This window comes from Hyla sarda, chromosome 11, assembly GCF_029499605.1.
Source record: "Hyla sarda isolate aHylSar1 chromosome 11, aHylSar1.hap1, whole genome shotgun sequence".
NCBI classification, from domain to species: Eukaryota; Metazoa; Chordata; class Amphibia; order Anura; family Hylidae; genus Hyla; species Hyla sarda.
In genome coordinates this window covers 69377622-69396353 of record NC_079199.1, presented here as the reverse complement: position 1 = coordinate 69396353, position 18732 = coordinate 69377622, and the positions used below count along the sequence as shown (strand labels likewise).

At 48.6% G+C, this 18732-nt stretch overlaps 1 protein-coding gene across 10 annotated transcripts in view; it reads left to right on the top strand.

Annotated features, from left to right (window-relative positions):
• Window positions 1-18732, top strand: part of ARHGEF11 (Rho guanine nucleotide exchange factor 11) — a 399339-nt gene that overhangs the window by 249787 nt on the left and 130820 nt on the right. For all 10 annotated transcript variants that reach the window (XM_056546646.1, XM_056546639.1, XM_056546640.1 and 7 more), the window contains one exon: window positions 17876-17899. In XM_056546646.1, the coding sequence (XP_056402621.1) occupies window positions 17876-17899 (24 nt within the window). The remainder of the gene's footprint in view (window positions 1-17875; window positions 17900-18732) is intronic.

Sequence of the window (18732 nt, the reverse complement as noted above, 5' to 3'; positions counted from 1 at the left end):
AAGCTGACTGAAGACTTCATTAGGTAAGTTCTTCAGACTGAGGTTAGTATTTCCCCCCCTTTTTATTACAGGTTAGGGGACTTTCAACCTCTGGAGACCCCCAGTTTTCGCCCACTCTCATAACAGCTGGGCAACTCCTTCCTAGCCCTGGAGATATGGGGAGTTCAGGGGGGACTGTGAGCCCTCCCTTACTTATGCTCTGGGTCTCTCTAACCCTGGGGATTGGGGGACATTATCAGTGGTGCAGGACTGTATTCGGCGCCTGTCTGCACAGATGCCGGCGTTTTTAAACAGCTCCCTTCCCTCAGCAGCCGCGGCTCTCATACTCCATGCGAGTGCCGGCTTCAGCCCCGGCCACAACTTGCGCCCGGGACACAGTTCTCTCCCGTCGGCAGCGTGTAAATGCTGCTGGCGTCGCATATGCGATCAGGGCTGGGAGCGGGCGCCTTTATCCCGGCCACATGTTTTTCGTCCGCGGGCTCTGCCGGACCTTAGCCCCAGCAAGTGGGGATTAACCCTAATCTCCCACTAGCAAATTATCTGCCATTTAGCGCAGTGCGCACACAGAGGGGCTCCTAGGGCCATCAGAGACGCCCATAGTTTTATCCGTCCCTCTCTTTTCACTGGTCCTGCTTTCTCCTGCGCCTCCCCCGTCCCCCTCTCTCAGCTGCACAGAAGCTCTCCTCACAGCAGCTGCTCTGTTCATTGGCCATATATTCTCAGCCCCTCTCCCTCTCTCAGCTGCACTGAAGTTCTCCTCACTGCAGCTGCCCTGTTGGGGACACAGACACCGGGTGAGACAGTTTCATATTACTATGTCTGAGCCCAGAACTGTTCCTCCCTCTAAGCAGTTAACTGGGACCCTGGTCACCTATTATACCTGCAAGGGCTGTAATACAAAAATGTCTGGTTCTGCTGAACCCACTTGTTCCGCCTGCACCACTGTTCCCCCTGACCCCCCTGTTATTTGTGTTCAGGATGCTACTCGATCCTTTGGGTTCGGCTATGCCTCCAGTTTGGGTATCCTCCCTTTCCCAGTCTTTTTCTGACTTGGCTCAGGTCTCCCGTTCTATGGTGACAGCCTTGGAGAGGCCCTCCCTACGCCGACCATTCAGAAAGACCCACTCTCCCCCTCCCTGTACTAATCGCTCTCACAAGCGTAATAGGGGTGTATCATCTGACTCCTCTCCTGAGTCCAGACACAGGCCCTCTCCTCACATGCATCGCCCCTCTGCTCCAGTTTGCCCCAAGCATCACTCCCCTCGAGGACGCTCCCCTGGTCGCCAATCTGTCTCCCCAGAACAGCGTACCAGGTCAGTATCTCCCTCTTCCAGGACTGCCTCCACTCGTTCCCACTTACTTGGAGAACTTGTAGATGAGGATTCTGTTTCGACCTCTGACTCAGAGGACCGTACAGATGTGTCTGACATGGTGGACTCATTGGTTTTGGCCATAAGGGACACCTTCCACCTTGAGGACCCAGGAACTTCGGACGTAGCTCCAGAAGTTTTCTTTCACCGTGCCTGACCGGCACCCAAGATTTTCAGCTCTCATGCTGAATTTGAAGCTTTGCTGGAGTCCGCCTGGAGGCATCCCTGACAAGAAGTTTCAGGAAACGAAGAAGGTTCAAGCGCAATATCCTTTCACCAAGGACCTCATTGCTCGGTGGACCTCCTCTCCAACTGTGGGTCCACCGGTCTCCCGCCTTTCTAAGGCTTCTACCCTGCCATTGGCTGATGCGGCTGCCTTCAAGGATCCAACGGACAAGAAGGTGGAGACTTTGGCAAAAGTTGCCTTTGAGGCAGCAGGTTCCTCTTTTCTTCCTGCTTTTGCTTCTGCCTGGGTGTCAAAAGCCCTTTCAGTATGGTCTTCCCAACTCATCCAGGGTATTCTTTCAGAATCCCCTCCGAAGGATTTATCTGACCTAGCTCTACAATGCTCCAAAGCTGGAGATTTTCTGTGTTCTTTTTCCATGCAGTCAGCCCGCTGTGCTGCCTTTGCCACAGGCAACCTGGTAACCCTCCGTCGCTCCATGTGGCTTAAAGCCTGGGATGCGGACACCGACTCCAAGAAGTCTCTGACTGAACTTCCCTTTACAGGTTCTCAGCTTTTTGGTAAGCGCCTAGTTGAGATAATCTCAGAGGCGACGGGCGGAAAGAGTTCCTTATTAACTCAGAATAAGGCTCGCAGCACTACTTCCCGTCGGAAGTTCTACTCCTTCCAGTCCTTTCGGACTTTTGGTACCAACAAAGGGTCCAGGCAGGCACCTTCACGGGACAAGAAGGCTCCCTCCGTCCAGACCCGTCCCTCCTGGGAATCTGATGACCGTTCCGGCAGTTTTGCGGCCATATCGGGCACCCGCAAACCTACCTCTGCCTGAAGGGTCGCCCCTACCCGCAGACTTTTCTCTGGTGGGTGGTCGTCTCATACTCTTCCGGGATGCCTGGACCATGCACGTTCAGGATTCCTGGGTCAGGTATGTGGTAGCCAACGGATACAGGATCGAATTTGCCTCCCTTCCAAGGGATCGTATTTTTCTTTCCCGGACCCCCAGTCCCCCTCTCTAGCAAAGGCAGTTCGGGGTGCACTCCAGTCCCTTTTCATCCAGGGAGTAATTGTCCCAGTTCCTTCCAGGGAACGTTTTCGAGGTTTTTACTCCAACCTCTTCGTGGTCCCCAAACTCTTTCTGTTCGCCCAATCTTGGATCTCGAGCATCTCTACCAACATCTTCTACTCCTCCATTTCCGAATGGAGTCTCTCCATTCGGTGGTGGCGTCCATGGATCAAGGGGAGTTTCTTTCCTCGGTGGACATCAAGGATGCCTACCTCCACATTCCAATATTTCCCGGTCATCAACGGTACCTTCGCTTTGCAGTTCTAGAAGGCCATTTTCAATTTGTGGCTCTCCCCTTTGGTCTGGCCACTGCTCCGCAGGTCCTTACCAAGGTGCTGGCGCCTGTGATAGCCCTTTTACGGACAAAAGGTGTCTCAGTGATTCCTTACTTGGACGACCTTCTGATTAGAGCTCCAACTAGGGCCCAGAATCTGGAGAGTCTTAGTCTCAACCTCCAGGCCTTGTCTCGCTTCGGTTGGATGGTCAATCAAGACAAGTCCAACCTCTCTCCTACCCAGTCACTAGTTTTCCTGGGACTCCAGTTCGACACGGCCTCTTCCCGCTTTCGACTACCATCGGACAATCAGCTGACTCTCTTGTCAGGAGTCCGATTACTTCGGCACCCTGCTCCATTTTCCATTCGCTTTTTCATGGAAGTCCTGGGTCGTGCCATTCGCCCAATTTTATAACCGACCTCTTCAACTGGCGATTCTCTCCCAGTGGGACAGGTCTCCATTGTCTCTCGACCATAAGATCGTTCGAAAGTCTCGTCAGTCCCTTCTATGGTGGCTTAGTTTCCCCCTGCTTCTTCAGGAGCACTCCTTCCTGCCCCTCCACTGGCAGGTCGTCACGACAGATGCCAGTCTATCGGGCTGGGGAGGTGCTTTCAAGGACCGGACGGTCTAGGGCCTTTGGTCCCTCCGAGAAGCCCTTCTCCCCATCAACATATTGGAACTAGGGCAATTCTATCTTTGCTTGCTTCATTGGGAAATTCTCCTCAGGGCTGAACTCAGGGTTCCGCCCATCTCAGCGATTCTCATTCCTGGCGTACTCAACAGGGAAGTGGACTTTCTCAATCGGACCTCAGCCGACCCAGGCGAGTGGTCCCTGTATCCGGAGGTGTTTGCTGAGCTCTGCAAACCTCTGGGGCACTCCAGGCGTGGACCTCTGCACGTCCTCCCACAACCAAAAAGTTCCTCTTTTTGTGTCAAGACCTGGGACCCCTTGGCTCTGGCCATTGATGCCCTGGTTTCTCTTGGTTGGGCTTTGCCCTACCTTACCTGTTTCCTCCCCTTCTTCTCATTCCCAGGGTCCTGAGGAAGCACACAGCGGAGGGCGTTCCCGCCATTCTCGTGGTCCAGACTGGCCCCGTAGGGCGTGGTACATCGACGTGGTCAGGCTCCTGAACGACGTACTACTGCACCTTCCCTCTCGTCCAGACCTCCTATCTCAAGGTCCCCTGTACCACCCCAATTTTGACAGGGTGGCGGTTGAGACCGTGGTTCTAAGGGCCCACGGCTTCTCTTCCCAAGTGGTTCGCACCATGCTGAGGGTTCGCAAGCCCTCCTCTGCGAACATTTACCACCCTACCTGGCGGTCTTATTTTCATTGGTGTGAAACTCAGCCTTTTTCTCCGGTCGTGGTTTTCCTTTCCCCAACTCCTTTCCTTTTTGCAGTCGGGGCTGGAACAAGGGTTGGCTTTCAGCTTCCTTAAGGGTCAAGTTTCTGCCCTTTCCATTCTTTTTCAACGTAAGGGATGCAATTCTGGAGTATCTTAACAAAAATAAATGCATGACCCCATATCAGCATGGATTTATGAGGGATCAATCCTTTCAGACTAACCTGATCAGCTTTTATGAGGAGGTGAACTTCAGACTGGACCAGGGTGAATCACTGGATGTCGTATATCTGGATTTTTCCAAAGCATTCGATACAGTTCCCCATAAAAGGTTGGTGCATAAAATGAGAAGGATGGGGCTGGGGGAGAATGTGTGTAAGTGGGTAAGTAACTGGCTCAGTGATAGGAAACAGAGGGTGGTTATTAATGGTACTTTTTCTGATTGGTTGACTGTTACTAGTGGGGTACCACAGGGGTCCGTCTTGGGTCCTGTTCTATTTAAATTATTCATTAATGACCTTGTAGAGGGTTTGAATAGGTTGGAGGTTTGGGCTGGGAAGTGGCAGACGAGGTTCAACATTGATAAATGTAAGGTAATGCACATGGGGAAGAAAAATCCGGGCTGGGATTATGTATTAAATGGGAGAACACTTGGGACAACTGACATGGAAAAGGATTTAGGAGTCTTAGTTAACAGTAAATTTAGCTGTAGTGACCAGGGTCGGGCAGCTGCTGCCAAGGCAAATAAAATCATGGGGTGCATCAATAGGGGCATAGATGCCCGCGACAAGGAAATAATTCTACCGCTGTACAAATCACTAGTCAGACCACACATAGAATACTGTGTACAGTACTGGGCACCAGTGTACAGGAAAGATATAGTGGAGCTGGACAGGGTTCAAACACGGGCAACCAGAGTAATACGGGGAATGGGAGGACTACAGTACCCAGAAAGATTATCAGAATTAGGGTTATTTAGTTTAGAAAAAAAGAAGGCTTAGGGGAGACCTAAAAACTATGTATAAATATATCAGGGGGCAGTACAGAGATCTCTCCCATGATCTATTTATACCCAGGACTGTATCTATAACAAGGGGGTATCCTCTATGTTTAGAGGAAAGAAGGTTTCTACACCAGCACAGACGGGGTCCTTTATTGTAAGAGCAGTGAGATTGTGGAATTCTCTGCCTGAGGAGGTGGTCATGGGGAACTCTGTGAATCTGTTCAAAAGGGGTCTGGATGCATTTTTGGAGAGTAAAAACATTACAGGTTATGGATTTTAGATTTATAGGGATAGAACGTTGATCCAGGGATTTATTCTGACTGCCATATTGGAGTCGGGAAGGAATTTTTACCTCTAGTATGAGTTTTTTTTTGCCTTCCTCTGGATCAACTCAGTAGGGACTCATTAGGGATATAGGTTGAACTTGATGGACTTTGGTCTTTTTTCAACCTTATGAACTATGTTACTATGTCCTCAGGCGTCCAATTCTCATGTCCAGACCTCCTTCAGGGAGTGGCACACACTGCCCCTCCTTATCGGTCCCCTTCTCTCCCTTGGGACTTAAACTTGGTCTTAGGTGCCCTGCAAGGCGCTCATTTTGAACCTCTCAGGGACATTCCTCTTTCATTCCTTTCCTGGAAGGTGGCATTCCTTATTGCTATTATCTATTAGGAGGGTGTCAGAGCTGGCAGCTCTCTCCTGCCTTTCTCCCTTCTTGGTTGTACACCAGGACAAGTTGTTTTCCGTCCAGGTCCATCCTTCTTACCTAAGGTGGTTTCAGCCTTTCATCTCAATGAGGACATCGTCCTGCCGTCCTTTTGTCTGGCCCCTTCTCATCCCAGGGAGCATTGCTCCACAAACTTGATCTGGTGAGGGCTGTTTGGACCTATCTCTGTCACTTCTTCCTTTCGGCAGTGTGACTCCTTTTTTGTTCATCCGGAAGGTCGTCGTAAAGGACAACCTGCTTCTAAGGCCACCATTTCTCGGTGGATCCGATCTGCTATTTCGGAAGCTTACCGCTGCAAGGGGAAGATCCCACCCTTCAGGGTTTTGGCTCATTCCACCCGTTCTGTCGGGGCATCCTGGGCCCTCCGCAACAAGGCTTCGGCCTCGCAGATCTGTAAAGCGGCCACATGGTCGTCTTTGCACACTTTCACAAGGTTCTACCAGATTCATACCTTTGCATCAGCTGTTGCTAGTCTGGGCAACAAGGTGTTGCAGGTAGCAGTGGTCCAGCTGTCCACCTGACTGATTTCCTTGCCCACCCAAGGGACGGCTTTGGTATGTCCCATGGTCTGTGTCCCACAATGGAGCCCATAGAGAAACGGAGATTTTTATGCTTACCGTAAAATTTCTTTCTCGAAGGATCCATTGGGAGACACAGCTCCCACCCTTTTTCTGGTGTTCCTATTTCAGTTATCTGTCCGAGGGTGCGTTCATTTGCCTTTTCTTCTGGTTGCTCGGACAGTTCGTGGTTTTCTCTTGACTTGTCGGTCTTCTCCTATTGCTCTTGGACTAAAACTGATTAGCTCTGGTGCCTGTGGACGGGTATACCCTGCTGGGAGGAGCTGACTTTTCTTTTGCCATAGTGTCAAGCCTCCTAGAGACAGCAGCATATACCATGGTCTGTGTCCCCCAATGGATCCTTCGAGAAGGAGATTTTACGGTAAGGTTATTTATCCACAATAGGCATATGGGGAAACTTATCATTGTTGCTTTGGTAAGCAAGTTCTGTAGGCATTTTTTTCTTGCTTTTGGTTTTACTTGTGTGACATATTTATCATATTATCACAGGGGGTTGATAAATTTGGCTTAAATATGCAAAAAAACAATAAATCACTTTTGAATACCATTTTTTTAGCACACATGAGCAAAAAACCAATAAATGACTTCAGAACAGCACTTTGTCAACCCACCTCAAGTCACAGCTGTGAATGTGTGTGTGTGTGTGTTTATTACATTATTTTTTACAACTTTTTTCCCCTGAATGTACTAACCCGATTTTTTTCAGTCTCATTACAGAGCTGTGTATCCTATGGACTTCTTCAGATTCGGTGGACTACAATGAACCATGTTTTTTTTGTTTAATATGAATAAAATGCTTAACGAGGGCTTGTGGGGGAGTGTTTTTTTGGAATAAAAGTTTTTTTTTAAACGTGTTGTGTTTTTTTTTTTTTATTTACTTTACAGGCTTAGTAGTGGAAGCAGTCTTATAGACTGAGTCCATTGCTAAACCGGGGCTTAGTGTTATGCCCAAAAAAAGCGTTAACCCCCAAATTTTACCCCCGTAACCACCACCACGGGGTGCCAGGAAGAGCTGGTACCAGAAGGCCCAGAGCTTCAAAAAGGGCGGTCCTGTGCTTAGGTGGTAACTGGCTGGCGTTATTTAGGCTGGGGAAAGCCAGTAACAATGGTCCTCGCCCACCCTGGTAACATCAGGCTGTTTCTGGTTTGTTGGTATCTGGCTGATACTGAAAATACAGGGAACCTTATGCGTTTTTTTTTGGGGGGGGGGGGGGGAAACCGCATAGGGTTCCCTGTATTTTCAGTATCAACCAGATACCAACCAAGCAGCAACAGCCTGACATTACCAGGGTGGACGAGGACCATTGTTACTGCCCCTCCCCAGCCTAAATAACGCCAGCCTGTTACCGCCTAGGCCCAGGAGCACCATTTTTGACACTTCGGGCCTGTTGGTACCGGCTTTTCCCGACACCCCTGTGGCGTTTGGTATCAGGGTAATAATTGGTGGTTAGCCCTGTTTTTGGGGCTAACGTTAAGCACCGGCTTAGTAATGGACTCCGCCTATAAGACGACTTCCACTACTAAGCCTGTAAAGGAAATAAAAAAAAACAAGAACACTTTTTAAAAACTTTTATTCCACAAAACACACCCCCCACAAGCCCTCGTTAGTGATTTTATTAATATTTAACAAAAAAAAAATGGTCATCTATGTAATCCACCAAATCCGAAGAAGTCCTCTACATACACGGATCTGAAATGAGAAGAAAAAAACACGGAAATTGGTTTGTATGTTTATGGCCCTCTTCCTTTGGGAAGACATCCATAAACCAGAATTTCCAGACAAGGGGCCTTTGGCTGTTGCTAAACTACAACCCCCATCATTTGTAATTTAGCAACAACGAGCCTCCAGTTTAGCAACCGCTGGAGTCTTGCTGTTTCTAAACTACAACTCCCATCATGTCAGTTGTAATTTAGCAACAGCTGGAGACACCCTGTAGCTAAACTACTACTCCTGTGTTGGGAGTTATAGTTTAGCAACAGCTGCCACTTCCCAGCCCAAACCTCCAACCTATCCAGATCCATTTGTAACAGTTCACTGTCCTCTATTGTGTATACCGCTTTACACAGTTTAGTATCCTCTGCAAAGATTGCTACTTTACTATTCAACCCTTCTTCAAGGTCATTAAAGAGTAGCTTCCACCATCCTTTTCTTTTTCCTGTCCCATGACATGACCGCGGCACTAACCCGTTCCTACACCTCCTCCTCCTCCCCCCCCCCCCCAATGTTGGAAACCCCGAACCGCACTTCCCCCACCCCACAGCGTTGGAAACCCCGATCCCCGCTCTCCCAAAGAAATACATACTGTACATAGTGCAGAGTGCAGCAGCGGCGTGTTAGGGAGGAGGGGCTGGCGTGCTAGCGTGTGAAGCCAGGGAGACAATGATTGACAGGCAGGGAGCCAGCACAGGCTAAATGAATTCGGACCGATTGCCCGGCCGGCATCGGTCCGAATTCAGGCGTGACGTCACGCCAGGCTGCAGCTGGCCACTAGGAGGGATGTAAAATGCATAATGTTAATTAAAAAAAAAAAAAAATTAATGTATATTAGAGATATGTTGTAGTACATAAGTACTACAACATATAAAAAAAAAAGTTTGGTGACAGTGCTCATTTAATAAATATATTAACTAGGACAAGACCCAAGATGGACCCCTGTGGTACCCCACTAGTAACAGTCACCCAATCAGAATAAGTACCATTAATAACCACCCTCTATTTCCTATCACTGAGCCAGTTACTTACCCACTTACAAACATTCTCCCCCAGCCCAATCCTTCTCATTTTATGCACCAACCTTTTATGTGCCACCGTATCAAATGCTTTGGAAAAATCTATATATATACATAGCCCCTGGTCCAGTCTGGAGCTCACCTCCTCATAAAAGCTGATCAAGTTAGTTTGACAGGACTGATCCCTCATAAAGCCATGCTTATATGGAGTCATACATTTATTTTTATCAATATACTCCAAAATAGCATCTCTTAGATAACCCTCAAACTATTTACAAACAATGGAGGTTAAACGAACAGGTATATAATTCCTGGGGTCACCTTATGACCCCTTTTTAAATATTGGCACCACGTTTGCCATGTGCCAGTCCTGGGGAACAGTCCCTGTCACTATAGAGTCCCTGAATATTAAAAATAGGGGTCTATTACATTACTTAACCCCTTAAGGACCCAGCCATTTTACACCTCAGGACCCGGCCATTTTTTGCACATCTGACCACTGTCACTTTAAACATGAATAACTCTGGAATGCTTTTAGTTATCATTCTGATTCCGAGATTGTTTTTTCGTGACATATTCTACTTTAACATATTGGTAAAATGTTGTGGTACCTTGCATCCTTTCTTGGTGAAAAATCCCAAAATTTGATGAAAAATGTGAAAATTTTGCATTTTTCTAACTTTGAAGCTCTCTGCTTGTAAGGAAAATGGATATTCCAAATATATTTTTTTTATTCACATATACAATATGTCTATTTTATGTTTTCATCATAAAATGTACGTGTTTTTACTTTTGGAAGACACCAGAGGGCTTCAAAGTTCAGCAGCAATTTTCCAATTTTTCACAAAATTTCCAAACTCACAATTTTTCATGGACCAGTTCAGGTTTGAAGGTTATTTTGTGGTAGTGTAGTGTAGTGTTTTTAGGGTACAGTCACACGGGCCGGGGATTACAGCGAGTTTACCGCTGCGAGTTTGAGCTGCCGCGCAAAATTTGCTGCATTGCAAACTTGCAGCCCGATACTCCACTGTAAGCCCCTACCCATGTGAATGTATCCTGTACATTCACAGGTGGGGGACCTCCAGCTGTTGCAAAACTACTACTCCCAGCATGCCTGAGAATGTTTGGGAGTTGGGGTTTTGCAACAGCTGGAGGCACACGGGTTGGGAAACACTGAGTTAGGAAACAATGTTTCCCAACCAGTGTGCCTCCAGCTGTTGCAAAACCACAACTCCCAAACATTCTCAGGCATGCTGGGAGTAGTAGTTTGGCAACATCTTTAGAGCCAGATGTTGCCGAACTACAACTCCCAGCATGCTTGGAGTTGTAGTTTTGCAACATCTGGAGGACTACAGTTTGCAGACCACTAATACAGTGGTTCCCAATCTGTGCCCTTCCAGATGTTGCAAAACTAGAACTCCCAGTATGCCAAAACTGTCCAGGCATGCTGGGAGTTGTAGTTCTGCAAGATCTGAAGGGCCAGATGTTACAGAACTACAACTCCCAGCATGCCTGGACAGTAAGGACATGCTGAGGATGTGTAGTTTTGCAACATCTGGAAGGGCACAGTGGTCCAAAAACTGTGGCCCTCCAGATGTTGCAAAACTGCAACTCCCAGCATGCCCAGACGCCAAGGGCTGTCTTGGCATGCTGGGAGTTGTAGTTTACAGGGTCCTATTACAGCAATGCATGTCGCTTTACGGCAACGTGCATTGCTGTAAAGGGCCCGACCGCGGCTGAAGATATACTCACCTGTCGCCGCCGCCGCCATGTTCATCGTCTGGATCCGGGTCTTCAGGGACGAGGTAAGTACCGGGGCCGGTCCCCAGCACTCCCCCGTCCCCCGCCGCATCCTCCGGTCTTCCTCCCGTCCTCTCCGGACTTCAAGGGGCCGGGCAGGACGGGAGGAAGTAACCGCCCCCCCTCCTGCAATTGGTCGGTTAACTAACCGACGGATCGCAGGGAATAGGAGGAGGTGGCCGTCTTGCCACCTCGCTCCTATACGTTAGCATGGTCCTGGCTGTCTGTGACAGCCGGGATCATGCGAAATTACCGGGTGGTCGGGTCCCAGAGACCGGTATCGCCGCAGATCGCAAGGGCGATTTCCCTTGCGATTTGCGGCATTTGCCCTGGATGCCTGCTGAATGATTTCAGCAGGCTTTTGATTCCCGATCTCTGCCCGGCGAGCGGCAGAGACCGGAAAACGCCAGGACGTACGGGGAAGTCCTGGGTCCTTAAAGCTAAGGGTGCGGGGACGTCCCCGTACGTCCTGGGTCCTTAAGAGGTTAAAGGGGTACTCCTGTGGAAAACTTTTATTTTTATTTTTTTTTTAGATCAACTGGTGCCAGAAAGTTAAACAGATTTGTAAATTACTTCTATTAAAAAAATCTTAATACTTCCAATACATTTTATGGACTGTATACTACAGAGGAAATGCTTTTCTTTTTGAATTTCTTTGATGTCATGACCACAGTGCTCTCTGCTGACCTCTGCTGTCCATTTTTGCAACTGTCCAGAGCAGAAGAAAATCCCCATAGCAAACATATGCTGTTCTGGACAGTTCCTAAAATGGACAGCAGAGGTCAGCAGAGAACACTGTGGTCATGACATCAGAGAAATCCAAAAAGAAAAGCATTTCCTCTGTAGTATGCAGCCCCTAAAATGTATTGGAAGGATTAAGATTTTTTGATAGAAGTAATTTACAAATCTGTTTAACTTTCTGGCACCAGTTGATTTAAAAAAAATAAAATAAAAAAAAAATAGTTTTCCACCGGAGTACACCTTTTAATTCCTTTAGAACACTGGGGTGAATGCCATCTGGACCTTGTGATTTGTCTATTTAGATTTATTTAGATCTATTAGATTTTTTGTAGGTGGCACTGTACTTCTTCCTGTATTAGACAGGTGACCTGTAATGGGGAGTTTACCTTATCTCGCTGTAGTTAACTTTTCTCGGTGACTACAGTGGAGAAGTGGAGATTTGTTTAATATATTTGCTTTTTCCTGATCCCCGTTTATAATTTCTTCCTCATCATTTTTTTAAAGGGCCTACACTTTCATTTTTGACCTTTTTGTTATTTATATAGTTAAAGAACATTATAGGGTTAGTTTTACTCTTTGGCAATGAGTCTTTTGGTCTTTATTTTTGTGGCATTTATCAGTTTGTTTTTTTAACATATTTTACATTTCTCAATTGGCTTCATTGGGAGACACAGACCTTGGATATATGCTACTGTCACTAGGAGGCTTGACACTATGGTAACAAAAAAAGGACAACCCCTCCCAGCAGGATATACCCGCCTACAGGCCCTGAGCTAATCAGTTTTAGCTTAGTGTCTGTAGGAGGCACACGCTGGTCTGGAGTTCTCCAGACGAGGTCATTTCTTTTTTATTTTTATATTTTAGGGATGTATAGTTATATTTTTATCTCCCTTTTCTACAGTGCGGTCTTCTTTCTTCCTTCGCTGCCTGTGTGCAGCCGCCGGCGCTTAGGTCCGTGCGGTCCACTGCCTGTTTGTAGACGCGGGTGCTCTGAGAGAGCAGACATGTCTTTCTCCTGCCGTCTCTGCCTTTCACATGCCAGCGCCGGAGCGCGGGCTTTGTTTCTCTGCACCGCGCTCCTCAGCCTCTCCTCTCTGTCAGCTAATGCCAGCTCTCCTGCTTCGGTCGCACTATGCATTAGCGGCCGGCGGGGTTTTTTCTCCCTATTACTTACAAGACCGCAAAAATGACTTATGCTATCTGCCAATCAGCGCTCTGTGAGCTTGGCAGGCTGCCCCAGGACCAATGGGAGGCATTCTGGTCTTTCATCCGGCCCCTGCTTCTCATTGGTCCTTAACTCCTGTCTCCTCAGCTGCAAAAGTCCTCTCAGCTGCTGCCATTGCCAGGGACACAGACTCGGGTGAGATTTTTTTCATCTCTTTTTCTCTGCTATGTCCGTACCCAGAACTGTCCCTCCCTCTAGACAGGCACCTGGAGCCCTGGTCACCTATTATACGTGTAAGGGCTGTAATGCAAAAATGTCTGGTTCTGCTGAACCCACTCAGGATGCTCCCCCCAAACTCTGTGGCCATCCCTCCTATTTGGGTATCCTCCCTCTCCCAGTCTATTTCCGTCTTGGCGCAGGTCTCCCTTTCCGTGGTGACTGCCTTGAAGAGGTCCTCTTTTCGCCGACCCTCCAGAGAGACCCGCACTCCCTCTCCCCATGCTAAGCACTCTCACAAGCGTCATAGGGGTATTTCCTCTGACTCATCTCCAGAGTCCTCTAGCAGGCGTAGGAGCTCCCCTTACAGGTATCACTCCTCTGCTCTGGCCTTCCGTATGCGTACCTCCTCTGGAGGACGCTCCCCTGGTCGCCGCTCTGGCTCTCCGGAACCGTGTACCAGGTCGGTGTCTCCCTCTTCCAGGGCTGCCTCCACTCGTTCCCACCTTCCTGGAGAACTTGTGGATGAGGTTTCTGACTTGGCCTCTGATTCAGAGGACTGGACAGCTTTGACTGATACAGTGGACACATTGGTTTTGGCCACCTTCCATTTAGAGGACCCAGGAACTTCGGATGTAGCTCCAGAAGTTTCCTTTCATCGTGCCCATCAGGCACCCAAGGTTTTCAGCTCTCATGCTGAATTTGAAGCCTTGCTGGAGTCCACCTGGAGACATCCTAACGAGAAGTTTCAAGAAGCAAAGAAGGTTCAAGCGCAGTATCTTTTCGTCAAGGACCTCATTGCTCTGTGGACCTCCCCTCCAACTGTGGACCCACCGGTCTCCCGCCTATAGAAGGCGACTACCCTGCCACTGGCTGATGCAGCTTCCTTCAAGGATCCGGCGGACAAAAAGGTGGAGACTTTGGCAAAATTTGCCTTTGAAGCAGCAGGTTCTTCACTTCTCCCTGCATTTGCTTCTGCCTGGGTGTCAAAAGCCCTTTTGGTCTGGGCTTCTCAACTCCGCCAGAGTATTCTTTCCGGATCCCCCTCGGAGGAATTGGCTGACTTAGCTCTCCAATTCTCCAAAGCCGGAGACTTTCTATGCTCTGCTTCCATGCAGTCGGCCCGCTGTGCTGCCTTTGCCAGGGGTAACTTAGTGGCCCTCCACCGATCCATGTGGCTCAAAGCCTGGGACGCTGATGCCGCTTCCAAGAAGTCTCTGACAGAACTTCCCTTTACTGGTTCTCGGCTCTTTGGTAAGCGCCTAGATGAGATTATCTCTGAGGCGACGGGGAGAAAGAGTTCCTTATTGCCACAAAATAGGGCTCGCAGTACTGTTTCCAGTCGCAAGTCGGCCTCCTTCCTGATCTCGGGTGCCCATACAGGGGCTCGGCAGGCGCCTTCGCGGGACAAAAAAGCTCCCTCCTTCCAGACCCGTCCCTCATGGAAATCAGACACCCGTTCCGGCCGTTTTGCGGCCAAGGCGGGCACCCGCAAACCTACCTCTGCCTAAAGGGACGCCCCCACCTGCCGATTTTTCTCGGGTGGGCGGTCATTTGTTACTCTTCTGAGACATCTGGGCCATGCATGTGCAGGACTCCTGGGTCAGGGATGTGGTATCCAACGGTTACCGGATCGAATTTGCCTCCCTTCCAAGGGATCGCTTTTTTCTTTCCCATGCCCCTCGGTCCTCCTCTCTGGCAAAGGCGTTTCACGGCATGCTCCAATCCCTTCTCATCCTCTTCGTGGTCCCCAAGAAAGGGGTTCCGTGCGCCCAATCTTAGATCTGAAGCGCCTCAACCAGCATCTTCTCCTGCGCCATTTCCGCATGGAGTCCCTCCGTTCGGTTGTGGCGTCCATGGATCAAGGGGAGTTTCTTTCTTCTGTTGACATCAAGGATGCCTACCTCCATGTTCGGATTTTCCCAGGGCACCAGCGGTACCTCCGCTTTGCTGTTCCGAAAGGCCATTTTCAGTTTGTAGCTCTCCACTTCGGCCTGGCCACTGCTCCGAGGGTCTTCACCAAGGTCCTGGTGACGGTGATCGGCCCTCTACGGTCCAGAGGTGTCTCAGTGATTCCTTACTTTTACGACCTCCTGATCAAGGCCCCAACCAGGACCCAGAATCCAGAGAGTCTCAGCCTCACCCTTCAGACCTTGTCCCGCTTCGGCTGGATGGTCAATCAGGCCAAGTCCAACCTTTCTCCCACCCAGTCCCTAGTTTTCTTGGGACTCCAGTTCGACACGGCGTCCGGCCGGGTTCGTCTTTTGCCGGACAAGTGGGCAACTCTTTTGTCAGGGGTTCGCATACTTCGGAAGCCTGCCCCAGTTCCCATTTGTTTCTGCATGGAAGTCCTGGGTCGGATGGTAGCGGCCATGGAGGCCGTTCCATTTGCCCAGTTTCATTACCGATCTCTTCAACTGGCGATCCTATCCCGGTGGGACAGATCTCCATTGTCTCTAGATTGCAGATTCTTCCTCGGAGGTCTCCCAGTCCCTCCTATTTGGACCTTCCTTCAAGGAGTGGCCCACGCTGGGCCCCTGGGACTTAAACTTGGTCCTAAGTGCCCTGCAGGGTGCTCCCTTTGAACCTCTCAGGGACGTGTCTCTTCATCTCCTTTCCTGGAAGGTGGCGTTCCTTATTGCAATTACATCAGTTAGGAGGGTTTCAGAGCTGGCTGCCCTCTCCTGCCTCTCTCCCTTCTTGGTCATTCATCAAGACAAAATTGTTTTTTGTCCAGTTCCATCCTTCTTACCTAAAGTGGTTTCCGCTTTTCACCTCAATGAGGACATCGTCCTCCCGTCCTTTTTGTCCGGCTCCGTCTCATCCCAACGAGCGTTCGCTCCACAAATCGGATGTGGTGCGGGCTGTCCAGACCGATCTCTCTGTCACTTCTTCCTTTCGTCAGTGTGACTCCTTTTTTGTTCTCCCTGACAGTCGCTCTAAAGGACACCCATCTTCAAGGGACACCATTTCACGGTGGATCAAGTCTGCCATTTTGGAAGCTTACCGCTGCAAGGAGAAGACTCCACCCTTCAGGTGCTTCCTGGGCTCTCCGTAGCAGGGCTTCGTTCTCACAAGTCTGTTAGGCGGCTACCTGGTCATCTTTTACACACTTTTACCAAATTATACCAGGTTCATACTTTTGCATCCGCTAATGCTAGTCTGGGCCGTAAGGTGCTGCAGGCGGCGGTGGTGCAGCCTGCCACCTTACTGGGTTTCTGTGCCCACCCTAGGGACGGCTTTGGTACGTCCCAAGGTCTGTGTCCCCCAATGGAGCCGATAGAGAAAAGGAGATTTTTACCGTAAAATCTTTTTCTCGGAGGATTTATTGGGGGACACAGCACCCGCCCTTTCTTTTCTTGTGTTCCTGGTTCAGTTGCCTGTCCGAGGGTGTGTTCAGTTATTTTTATTCTGTGGTTTCCTTGGACAGTTCTTGGCTTTTTTTCTGACCGGGCGGTCCTCTCCTACTGCTCTGGGACTAAAACTGATTAGCTCAGGGCCTGTAGGCGAGTATATCCTGCTGGGAGGGGCCATCCTTTTTTTGTTACCATAGTGTCAAGCCTCCTAGTGACAGCAGCATATACCCAAGGTCTGTGTCCCCCAATGGATCCTCCAAGAAAAATTTTTTACGGTAAGCATAAAAATCGCCTTTTAATGCTTCTTCACTGCCGTCCTGTTTAAGTAATTTAAATGCTTTATTTTTGTCATTTATTGCCCTCTTAAAGGGGTATTCCGCCCCTAGACATCTTATCCCCTATCCAAAGCATAGGGGATAAGATGTCAGATCGCCGCGGTCCCGCTGCTGGGGAACCCCGGGATCCCTGCTGCGGCACCCCGCTATCATTACAGCACAGAGCGAGTTCGCTCTGCACATAATGATGGGCGGTACAGGGGCCGGAGCATCGTTACATCACGGCTCCGCCCCTCGTGAATTCACAGTCCGCCCCTTTCAATACAAGTCTATGGGAGGGGGCGTGGCGGTCGTCACTCCCCCTCCCATAGACTTGCATTAAGGGGACGGGCCGTGATGTCACGAGGGGCGGCGCCATGACGTCACGCTGTTCCGTCCCCCGTATCGCCCGTCATTACGCACAGATTGAACTCGCTCTGTGCTGTAATGATAGCGGGGTGCCGCAGCGGGGATCCCGTGGGTCCTCAGCAGCGGGACCGCGGCGATCTGACATCTTATCCCCTATCCTTTGGATAGGGGATAAGATGTCTAGGGGCGGAATACCCCTTTAACGTTCTTATTCATCCATATTGGTTTTATTTTATTCCCATAAGGTATATACATCTTAAAGCGAGAATTTTTGCGAAATGAGAAACTAGCGCAGGGAACAGAGCAGAGCCACCTATTTTTCAATCCCATTAGCATTAGAATTTTAACAGAAAGTAAATACCAAAGTGTCTTATAATTACATAAGGAACAATATATTAAAAGTTTAGTTTGGTGACAGGTACTCTTTAAGGTATTGACGAGGTTCAGAGACCTCTTTTATACAAAAAGTGACAAAAGCAGAAAAGATTTATGGCCTAATACAAGGCTATATATATATATATATATACATATATATATATATATATATATATATATTTGACAGCTATATAGTCAATTTTAATGTAATGTATTTAATGTTCAGTGTCATACTAAAATATCTAAATTGATATTTCTTATTCTGCCAGGTCAAAATATGAAGAGGAGAGAAGGTAAGAAGTGTTGAACGTATTTATAGATTATATGCTGATCACAGTTGGAGCGTCTTGGCTTATAAAATCCATGGAGCCTATTTTGGAATTTTAAGGGACATTCATGGCATATCCACAGAATTTGCTAAAAATGTTTAGTAAATGCAGATCACACCTATCTTATAATCTAGAGTCCCCGGGCCTGCTTGTGACTGCCGAGGTGGAAAGACAAATTTGAGTGCTCTCATTGACTTCAATGGGAGTTGCGTAAACAGAGTGGCAGCTTTAACGCCAGTTAAACAACACCATTCAAGCCAATGGGTTTTTTCGTTTACCCGTTATCACCCGTTATAGCCTTTCATGACTAACGGACGTTAGTTGTGATGGGAGAAATAACGGGACATGCACAAATTTTTTGCACGTCACAGGAAACTAAAGTAAATTAACGGATGTTATTTTTAACATTGAAGTCTATGGCAAACGGATGAGCATTTATGTCATATGTTTGCACCCTGTTTTAAAATATCCGTTATTACTTTTTAGCATGCTCAGAAGAGTTGACATCAGCAGACTCCTGCAGTGCTGAGGGACTACTACTACTCCCATCATGGAACATACTTGTTTCCATGATGGGAGTAGTAATTCCCCACTGCAGGAGTCTGCCGGTGGCTAGGGAGGCTACATTAGTGTTTGTACTACTACCCCCATCATGGAACAGACTCTGTTCCATGATGGGGTTGTAGTACAGGGGCTGAGGGATTGATCGCACCGGGTCTCACTTCGGACACCTGATGCGATCAGAAGTTATTAAGCAGGGGAGCGGGCGGCATGGTCCGCAACCCTGCGATCACAAT